The sequence below is a fragment of the Capra hircus genome, chromosome 8 (genome assembly GCF_001704415.2).
Source record: "Capra hircus breed San Clemente chromosome 8, ASM170441v1, whole genome shotgun sequence".
Lineage (NCBI taxonomy): Eukaryota > Metazoa > Chordata > Mammalia > Artiodactyla > Bovidae > Capra > Capra hircus.
In genome coordinates this window covers 85,322,085-85,332,871 of record NC_030815.1, presented here as the reverse complement: position 1 = coordinate 85,332,871, position 10,787 = coordinate 85,322,085, and the positions used below count along the sequence as shown (strand labels likewise).

The 10,787-nt window shown below is 41.3% G+C and overlaps 1 protein-coding gene across 1 annotated transcript in view; it reads right to left on the bottom strand.

The window, feature by feature from the left end:
* SPATA31C2 (SPATA31 subfamily C member 2) overlaps positions 478-10,787 on the bottom strand; it is a 34,005-nt gene continuing 23,695 nt past the window's right edge. The window contains exons 6-9 of the mRNA XM_013966085.2: positions 2,361-2,576; positions 1,561-1,618; positions 958-1,018; positions 478-682 (exon numbers count right to left, since the gene is read on the bottom strand). Coding sequence (XP_013821539.2) covers positions 583-682; positions 958-1,018; positions 1,561-1,618; positions 2,361-2,576 — 435 coding nt within the window. The 3' untranslated portion in view covers positions 478-582. The remainder of the gene's footprint in view (positions 683-957; positions 1,019-1,560; positions 1,619-2,360; positions 2,577-10,787) is intronic.

Below are 10,787 nucleotides of genomic sequence, written 5' to 3'. Positions count from 1 at the left end.
AGCTTCTGGACACCCAGGTTGACAAAAGAGAGACTACCAGCCTCTACCTGTCTGTTTGTGGGGTCTCCCCAAAGTGAGGCCTCTGACGGGTGGCAGGGAAGGTGTTCTTGCTGGGACTCAAGTGTGTCAAGGTAGAGAAACTTCAGGCTGTGGCAGTCCCCTGCCCCCAAAACAGGGCTGAAAGGGGACAGCTTGAAAGAACAAGGCCTGAGATGGCTGGTCTCCAAGGGGAGAAGGGTACAAGTTTCGTGAGATGGTGCTCAGTGGGAGTGCTTGGGAGTCACCCCTAGTGAGACACATCATGGAGCCTGGTGGGGAGGCGGGGGCAGAGGAGTCTGTTACAGGTGCAGGGCAGCCCCTGGGTCAGGAGGGCATGGCAGGGAAGGGGAAAGAGCAGGTGGCCGGAGTGAAAGTCTGTCCAGGGGAAGGAAAAGCTCTGGTGCTGAGAGAGAGTCAGGGAGGAATCTGAGTGAACAGAGAAACTGAGGTCACTGATCTTGGAGAAACTGTGGAGGCCTGAGATGGAGGCTGCTCAGTCAGCAGAGGTGGGGACATGGTGGGAGCAGCCTCTTGCCTACATGGCTAGTGGGCTCCAGCAGGGGCTTGCTTGTATACCTCGCCAGGGCGTTCTTGAGAGGAGAGCTGATGAACGGTGCCCTTGTCAGTAATCTTCCCCAGGTGTCTGCAGGAGACAGGAGGCACAAGCTGCAGCCAGGAGCCCCTGGGGCTAGGAGGGCTGGGCAGGCCAAGCAAGGATGGGCACCCACAGCCCACAGCCCTCCCTGGCCCCCAGCCAACTTCACAGTGCTCCTGCTGTCCTCACCCCAGGGCTTTAGAATTTCCCCACTCCCCAGGACTCCCCCTCTCAACTCAGCCCCAGGCTGCCTGCATCCCTGGGATAACACCAGAGGTTCTGGGAGAAAGAGGAACCCAGGAGAGATGGGGAAGGTTCTTTACCTTTGCAGGTGGGAAGCCAAGTCCCGGACCTCTTCCAGTTCTTTCAGGCAATCTCTGCAAGCTGGAAATCAGCAGACTGGGTCATGATGGTGAAGACAGGGCCCTAGGGATCTTATAGGAGGTTAAGTACACTGTCTCTTTAAGGGGACACCCCTGGGAGATTGGAGCCCAAGCACCAGCACCCAAGGCCACAGAATGCCTGACAATGATGGTGAAGCTCAGGAAAGGGTTTATCATTTACAAACTGCTTCCACATCCTTTATCCCTTTCTGTCTTTACAGTGCCCTGTGGGGAAGAACAGGCTGGGGGTCACTTCACAGAGGAATCTGTGTTCAGGCTCAGAACTACAGGTCCCACCTCCCAATCCAGGAGCTACCGATTCAATGCAGCCCACACACCCAGCTGGGCCACACCCTTTTCCAAGCCCCTCAGAACTTCATTCTGCTGGGAAATCTGGGAAGTATTTGCATGCTGCTCTCTTCCCAGGAGCTTCCCTGGGGGTTCTGTTTACCAAGGGACTGGAACTACCACTGACTTCCTTGGAGCCCACAGAGCTGGGTCCTCAGGGCCCTGAGAGACTCAGGGCTAAACATCAGAACCTACCTTTCAAAGCTCTATCTGTCTTCTTATCCCTGCATCTCCTGCTCAGCTGCATTTGATGCTGAGGGACAGAAAAAACGAGGACCTTGAACCCAATTCTCATTCTCCCCTCTCTAGGCAAGCATCAGCTACTCAGGGTCCATATATAAGAAGACTTCCTACACTTAACTAACAGAGCTCTGTGGTTTTTCTTTCTTTTTACTCATTTTTTTAAAGGGGACAAAAGTATTTTGTTTCCCTTCTTGTAGAACATAAAGTAGGATTTTCAATGTGAGGTTCACCCTGGATTTCTTTTCTCACTGTTCCACTGCTCACGAAACACATACATTCTCAGACCTGTGGGTGAATCCGATCTCCCTTAGGTAGATCTCTGCTTCCCAATCCAGAGCCCCACCCCAGCCCCTGCTCTGAGGCTCTCAGGGCTTCAGCACTGCCCTCGTTCAGCCCTCGTCCAAAACACCTATCCTGTGACTGGTGAACCGATGCTCAGATTCCTGTACTGTAGTTGAGATGAACTGAGTATTCAGTCCTCACCCCCTGGTCACTGTATTTGGGACTTTTCCTGAAACCATCTTCCACACTTGGACACCTGGTCTGAAATATTTGGATAGAAATCCTAGTGTTCACTGTGTCCCTTGCTCAATCTAGTTTGTCCCTAGAGGGGTGATATTTTATTCTTCCTTGAGAATAGATGTTCTATTCTTTCCTATCTCAAGAGTCTCTCCAGTTGATTCAGAAAATTGGAAATAATAGAAAAAAAGAGAGAATCATGTGTTTGTTGATCAGGGCCAAGGGTTCCTTACCTTTCTGGTGTTTCTGTGTTTCCTAAGAGGTGGTAAAGTTGGTTTATTCTGGAAATAGGGAAGGAACAGGTAAAAGAGCCCCAGTCCAAACAGAATAACAAGGATGGTTTCAGTCACCCAGGAAGTGGAACTGGAGTCCAGCAAAGTACCAAAAGTGCTTTTAAGAGAGTCGAGAAGATTCTCCATCATCTGAATCACAGTGCTGTCCTCAGGCAACTAAGCACAGGGTGTATACTGGGGGACTAAAGTCCTAGGTCCCCATCATAGAGCTGTGCTCTGGTCACAAAGGGCTCCTGAGTGTGGAGAGGGACCACGGTAGGGAAGGCAGCATAGCCCCTCCCCAACCATCCAACCCTGCAGCTCGACTCACCTAACTTCTCATCCTGTTAGAGACAGACATGAGTCACGTTTCGATTCTTTATACTTGGAACTCAGATAATACTTGGTTCCTTTGAGATCTCTGCTTGAGCCCCATCAATACCTTTTCAAAATCTGGAGTTATCCTGGTAATTTTGGTTAATCCCAGGAATTTTTACTCTCAGGATGCCCTTGGGTGTAACTCCAAATTTTCCACATAGGATTTTGTGCCTTCCATCAGCCTAGGCATAAAACTTAAATTTCTTTTATACTTGTTCAGCCATGAGAATTTTGAAAATATTTTAAAATTTTTAAACTTTTAGTTAATATTCTGATATAAGGACTACTCAATAACGGGACTGGGACAACTAATTATCATGGTATCATGGTAGCAAAAGATAGATTCCTACTTTATGGCAAGCAAAGATATAATTTCTTGTTGATTTAAGAATCTAAACACAAAAAAGCAAAAACTTTTTTTTTGGCACTTGGAAACAGAAGGAAATATAGAAATGGATTTTTTAAAAAACAATGAGAAAGCTTAAGCAATAAAAATAGAGAAAAAATTACCAAGGCTTGTGATGCGAGATGTGATCTATGCTAGAAAATATTTCATGTGCACTTGAGAAAAATGTATATTCTGATGATTTTAGATGGTATGTCCTATAGATAGCAATTACAGCCATCTGGTCATTTAAGGCTTGTGATTTTTATTAATTTTCTGTCTGAATGAGCTGTCCATTCGTCTGCATGGGGTGTTAAAGTCCCCCACTATTATTGTGTTCCTGTTGATTTCCCTTTTTATAGCTGTTAGCATTTGCCTCATGTATTGAGGTGTTCCTATGTTGCGTGCGTATATATTTATAATTGTTATAGCTTCTTCTTGGACTGAACACTTGATCATTATGCAGTGTCCTTCTTTGTCTCTTATAAAAGTTTTTATGTTAAAATCTACCTTATCTAATATGAGTATTACTCCTCCCACTTTCTTTTGATTTCCATTTGCATGAAATATCTTTTTCCAGCCCCTTACTTTCAGTCTGTATGTGTCCCTAGGCCCAAAGTGGGTCTTTTCTAGACAGTATACGTAGGGGTCTTGTTTTTGGATTCATTCAGCAGTCTACATCTTTTCATTGGAGGACTTAATACATTTACAATTTTTTTTTAATTTTTATTTTTACTTTATTTTACTTTGCAATACTGTATTGGTTTTGCCATACATTGACATGAATCCGCCACGAGTGTACGTGAGTTCCCAAACATGAACCCCCTCCCACCTCCCACCCCATATCATCTCTCTGGATCATCCCCATGCACCAGCCCCAAGCATCCTGTATCCTGCATCGAACATAGCCTGGAGATTCGTTTCTTACATGATAGTATACATGTTTCAGTGCCATTCTCCCAAATCATCCCACCCTCTCCCTCTCCTTCAGAGTCAAAAAGTCCACTCTACACATCTGTGTCTCTTTTGCTGTCTCACATACAGGGTCATCATCACCATCTTTCTAAATTCCATATATATATGGAATATATACTGTATACTGTATTGGTGGTTTTCTTTCTGGCTTACTTCACTCTGTATAATCGGCTCCAGTTTCATCCATATCATTAGAACTGATTTAAATGTATTCTTTTTAATGGCTGAGTAATACTCCATTGTGTATATGTACCACAGCTTTCTTATCCATTCATCTGCTGATGGACATCTAGGTTGCTTCCATGTCCTGGCTATTATAAACAGTGCTGTGATGAACATTGGGGTACACGAGTCTCATTCAATTCTGGTTTCCTCGGTGTGTATGCCCAGCAGTGGGATTGCTGGGTCATAAGGCAGTTCTATTTGCAATTTTTTAAGGAATCTCCACACTGTTCTCCATAGTGGCTGTACTAGTTTGCATTCCCACCAACAGTGTAGAAGGGTTCCCTTTTCTCCACACCCTCTCCAGCATTTATTGCTTGCAGACTTTTGGATCGCAGCCATTCTGACTGGTGTGAAGTGGTACCTCATTGTGGTCTTGATTTGCATTTCTCTAATAATGAGTGATGTTGAGCATCTTTTCATGTGTTTGTTAGCCATCCATATGTCTTCTTTGGAGAAATGTCTATTTAGTTCTTTGGCCCATTTTTTGATTGGGTCTTTTATTTTTCTGGAATTGAGCTGCATAAGTTACTTGTATATTTTTGAGATTAGTTGTTTGTCAGTTGCTTCATTTGCTATTATTTTCTCCCATTCAGAAGGCTGTCTTTTCACCTTGCTTATATTTTCGTTTGTTGTGCAGAAACTTTTAATTTTAATTAGATACCATTTGTTTATTTTTGCTTTTATTTCCAGTATTCTGGGAGGTGGATCATAGAGGATCCTGCTGTGATTTATGTCAGAGAGTGTTTTGCCTAAAAATATGGAACGCTTCACGAATTTGCGTGTCATCCTTGCACAGGGGCCATGCTAATCCTCTCTGTATCATTCCAATTTTAGTATATGTGCTGCTGAAGAGAGCACAATACATTTACAGTTAAAGTAAGTGTTGATACGTATGATTCAATTACCATTTAGTTTATTGTTTTGAGTTTGTTTCTGTAGCTCTTATCCTTCCCATGAGTTTCCTGCCTAAAGAAGTCCCTTTAACATTTTCATTACAAAGCTGATGTAGTGGTGCTGAATTTTCTTCACGTTTGCTTATCTCTTTACATTTGTAATGCTTTTGATTTCTCCGTGGAATCTGAATGTGATTTTTGCTGGGTAGAGTTATCTCGTTTGTAGATTTCTTTCCTTTCACCACTTTAAGTATATCCTGATACTCCCTTCTGGCCTACAGAGTTTCTGCTGAAAGATCAGCTGTTAACCTTATGGAGATCCCCTCGTACATCATGTGTTGCTTGTCCCTTGCTTCTTTTAGTATTTTTGTCTTTGTGTTTAAGTTGTTGGTTTGATTAATATGTGTCTTGGCATATTTCTCCTTGGGTTTATTCAAGGAGATATGTATGTACCTCTTTAGGCTTCACGGGCTTTGGTGACTATTTTCCTTTCAGTGTTAGGGAAGTTTTGACTATAATTTTCTCAAATATTTGATCACATCCTTCCTTTTCTTCTTCTTCTGGGGCTGCTATAATTCAAGAAGAGTTCCTCTTGATAGGTTACAATGCTGTGTTCAGTCTCATACACTTTTACTTTATAACAAACTCACACAGGAAGTGTTTTGGCAGTGATCCCACATATATAGAGGTATATACACTCTCTGCCATAGTCACAGCAGGGACATGGTAGGGAACATCAAGATCTGAATGATCCAGAATCTTCATAACTGCTTCTGCCTCTTTGAAATCAGTCAGATTCATGATCTGATGTCCCTCATCACCACATCCTTCTAGGTTTCCAAAATATTATAGTGTGACTTTTCGGCAAGTCTTTTCTAAGCACATGACATTTAGATTTCTCAGCCCTCCTGACCTCTCGCTCAGGCTTTTCCATCTTCAAAATTATGTTGACTTATTTGTCTACTCTCTTCTCTCTCTACTTGATTTAGTGAGTTTCATTAGAAAGCAAAAATGTATGATATGTTTAATCAGAAGTCTCCAAGGAAAAAAAGAAGGAAGGTAGGAGAGGAAGGAGGGAGAGAGAGGGGGAGGAAAGAAGAGGTGGGTTAGAGACCAAAACTAACTCATTGTCTTTTATCAAGGAACTGCTAAGTTTATAACTAAACCAAGTACCTTAATTTGAAAGAAGATTCTACCATGCTATTCCTTTCTCTTTATTTTTGGTGTGCGAACCTGAAAATGAGCAGAATATTTGTGATCTGAATTAAAGAGATAAAAATAAATACAAGCCAGTTACCCATATCACTAAAATTATAAGAATTGTATTATTTCTTGAGTAAGGCAAAAGAATTATACTTGCTAAACCAAAGCATAATAAAACAAAATCCTCACAGTGCTAAAAATATATTTTCAGTAATTTAAATCTATACTGTCAGTTTCTACAAATAAACAAAAAATATATATATTTCATACACTTTATTTCAATTTGGCTATTTTAAATATCTGAGTCATAGCATGTAGATCACTTTAAAAAGAGAATATTAATCATAAACATATTTGAAACATTTTCAATAAGTAGATATATGATCAGAATCTTCAAAAGATTCTTAGAACTACTTGTCTTATAAATATTGTTAAAGAAATATATGCCTTTAAATATGTATAAATACAATTAAATCAATTATAGAGAGTTCAACAAGATTTTGTTAATACTAATGATCTAAAAATAGGCTTAGGCAGCCTAGAGGGGTGGCATGGGGTGTGGGGAAGGAGGGAAGTTCAAAAGGGAGGGGATATGTCTATATATGGCATAAACCAACACAAGATTTTAAAGCAGTTATCCTCAAATTAAAAATAAATTTAAAACTAAAATTAAAAATGGGCTCAGGTAATTTAGATCACAATTCTTAAATTAGACTTTAAAAGCATATAAAATTTCATAGTCTTTATGACAAAAAATCTCTCTTTCTTAGGAAATAGTAGAAAATATATTTTGAAATTGAAAGAACTGGATGCTTACAGAAATTACTGGGAAATAAAGTTAGATTGTAGGTGAAAATGCTACACAGTTGAGCAGAACTTATAAGTATATAGACTTGAAGAATGGCAAACACCATAGAGAAAAAATGCAACTAGAAATTAATAGTAAATGCAAGAGATTTGGGACATTTGTCAAATTTTCAAAGATATTAAGAAAAAGTTACATCTTTACTATGCATTCCAATAAACAGACTTTCTCATGTAGATTTATAAGATCACCAAAGTGATTCATTTGTACATATGCATGTAACCATTCTTTTTCAGATTCTTTTCCCATATAGGTTATTACAGAGTATTGAGTAGAGTTCTCTGTGCTATATAGCAGGTCCTTGTTGATTATCTATTTTATATATGCTGCTGCTGCTGCTAAGTCACTTCAGTCGTGTCCAACTCTGTGCGACCCCGTAGATGGCAGCCCACCAGGCTCCCCCGTCCCTGGGATTCTCCAGGCAAGAACATTGGAGTGGGTTGCCATTTCCTTCTCCAATGAAGAAAAGTGAAAAGTGAAAGTGAAGTCGCTCAGTCGTGTGGGACTCTTCGCAACCCCATGGACTGGAGCCCACCGTCCCTGGGATTTTCCAGGCAAGAGTACTGGAGTGGGTTGCCATTGCCTTCTCCGATTTTATATATAGCAGTGTGTATTTGTTAATCCCAAACTCTTAGTTTATCCCACCTCACCATGTTTCCCCTTTGGTAATGGTAAGTTTGTTTCTAAAGTCTGTGAGTCTGTTTGGCAAATGTATTTTAATGTCTTACTTAATACCAGACTTGATGTTATGTTATGATTTATGTAAAACACTCCTGTTGTAGCATGACTCCTTAATGTTAATTAAAGCAATGAAAATAATGAGAGAACTGTCCCTGCCATATCATGTCTTCTCATGGTTTGTACCACAAGTTTTACTGACCATTTCATCGTTCACCTACCTGTGCTTTCTCCTCCTTCAAATCCTCACTTCATAATAGACCCCGTCATTAAGTTCTTTGTTCAAGTGCAGGTAGACTTGGCCTCTTTCACTGATTTTTAGGAAATCAGAGTTTTCTCATTTGAGTTTCAAATCTTTCTGTGTTATCAGTTTCCCCACCAAAGAAAGAGATCCCTTTACATACTCTAGCTATACAATTACACATTTTATGATTTTTATAGTTGTTTATAGTACAAGGAGATCAAACCAGTCAATCCTAGAGGAAATCAACTGTAACTATTCCTTGGAAGGACTGATGCTGAAGCTGAAGCTCCAATACTTTGGCCACCTGATGCAAAGAGCCAACTCATTGGAAAAGAGTCTGATGCTGGGCAAGATTGAAGGCAGGAGGAAAAGGGGACGACACAGGATGAGATGGTTGGATGACATCACTGACTCGATGGACATGAGTTTGAGAAAACTCTGAGAGATAGTGAAGGACAGGGAAGCCTGGCGTGCTGCAGTCCATGAGGTCACAAAGAGCTGGACACGACTTAGTGACTGACAACAGCAAAGTGCTCAGAGTAGAAACCACACTAACCAGAGAAAGTCACAGCCAAGCAAAGGTCTTGTACTTAGCTGGAGACTCAGGAGTTAATGAAGGACCTGCTTTATGGGACCTTTGGTCCAAAGGCCTATGTAAGCATCTTTTTCTTCATTAGTCACAATTTTCCACCACTGCCATCAACAACCAATGCATTTGAAGTGTAATATCTCACAAGAGCCAAAGGGTACTGGAAAAGCACATTATCCTTTTTCAGATTTATCCTCTCAATTCAGTTGCAAGGAATACCAAACACATTTTTTCTGTATTATAGAAAGCTATGCGGGAGTTGGTGATGGACAGGGAGGCCTGGTGTGCTGCGATTCATGGGGTCGCAAAGAGTCGGACGCAACTGAGCGACTGAACTGAACTGATGAACCTAATATGCATAGAACTTAAAGTGCATAGGGTTAATGCACAGCGTGAAATGTGTAACATTGAAAATGAGAAGCATTTTCTCACAAAATTTGGAAATAATACTCTTAAAATTCAAGTTTGCTGTTTTTCTTAGCATTGGATTTCTTTAGAAGTTTAAAATTAAACTTAATTTTAATTAAACTTACATTTAATTTGTAGGCTCATTTGAGCAGAGGGATCTTCAGCCTGTGAGCTCTGTGTGTGGTGAGTGATATGGTTTATAACGTGTGTGTGTAGAGTCTATGTGGCGTGTGTCTGTACGTGGGCATGAGTGTGTACACAGTGAGTCTGTATCTGTATATGTGTGAGTGTGTATGGTGTGAGAGACTGTGTGTGAGTGTGTGTGTGTGTGTGTGTCTCTGTGTGTGCAGTGCATGGGTGTATTTATGGTTTTGTCCTTGTTTCCACCAGGCTCCTAGGCTTCTCAGTCCAGGATCAGGTTCCATAGTGATTCAGAGCTCCTGCCCCCGGGGGATGCTGGGGACACCACAGACCAGCATTGGCTTGGTTCAGATCCTAGTCAGCGGTCTGGTCTTTGAATCCCTGCTTCTCTCATCGGTTGTTCCATAGAAGCTGCAGGCTCAGATGGCATCAATAACTTTTCTTCTTATTCCAGGAGTGAAAAGTCCCACTTCAGGTTCTGGTTTCAAGAGCTGAACATTGTTTTCTAAAACACATTCCCCCTGTTCCCTGCAAGTGTTGACCTCATGCCCAGAGCCTGGCAGGCATTAGCTTCATGACTTCAGGCTCACTCACTGCTTTCCACCCCGTTCTTGTCCATGGTATTGTGGATTTTGCTTAAGAGCTTATTTATTTCTCTTTGCTTTTCTCTTATGTATTTTATACATAAAATATTGGCATATTGGGAACAGAAGATTTGCATCTATGTGGTAATCTATTGAACCACTTTTACTGGAATTTCCTCTAAACTCTCTAAAAATATATGATTACAGTTATAACCTTGCTTAGAAGCTCTCAGACTCTGTTGCTTTGAATAGAAAGGCTACACTTCATATAATGATATAAAAGGGCTTCTATAATTTTACATTTCAAGAAGTTCCTCTAAACTTTTTGTGTCTCTCATGTTTTAGGAAACTATTTAAGACAAATCTCCTGAGTATATATAACACATGGATAGACAGGAAAATATCTAGGATAACTTCTGGTACATAATGATCAGTCAATATATGTTCCTGGCTATTGCTCTTTTCACAGCTCTTGCTGCTGCTAAGTCACGTCAGTCGTGTCTGACTCCGTGCAACCCCATAGACGGCAGCCCACCAGGCTCCTCTGTCCCTGGGATTCTCCAGGCAAGAATACTGGAGTGGGTTGCCATTTCCTTCTCAGAACTATTTTACAGATCCGTGTAAACTGGATATGTAAACATATTTGTAATGTGTACTTCTTTGGTTACAGTGACTGGGCATTAAATATTGCTTCTGGGCTCCAAGGTCACTTTTCCACACCTGGCTTGGAAACACTGATTGGGGCTGGTACTCTGCAAACTTTCCCTTTGGCCACTTCTTTCCTTGTTAGGTCCTATGACTAGTGGGCATCAGAGTGAGG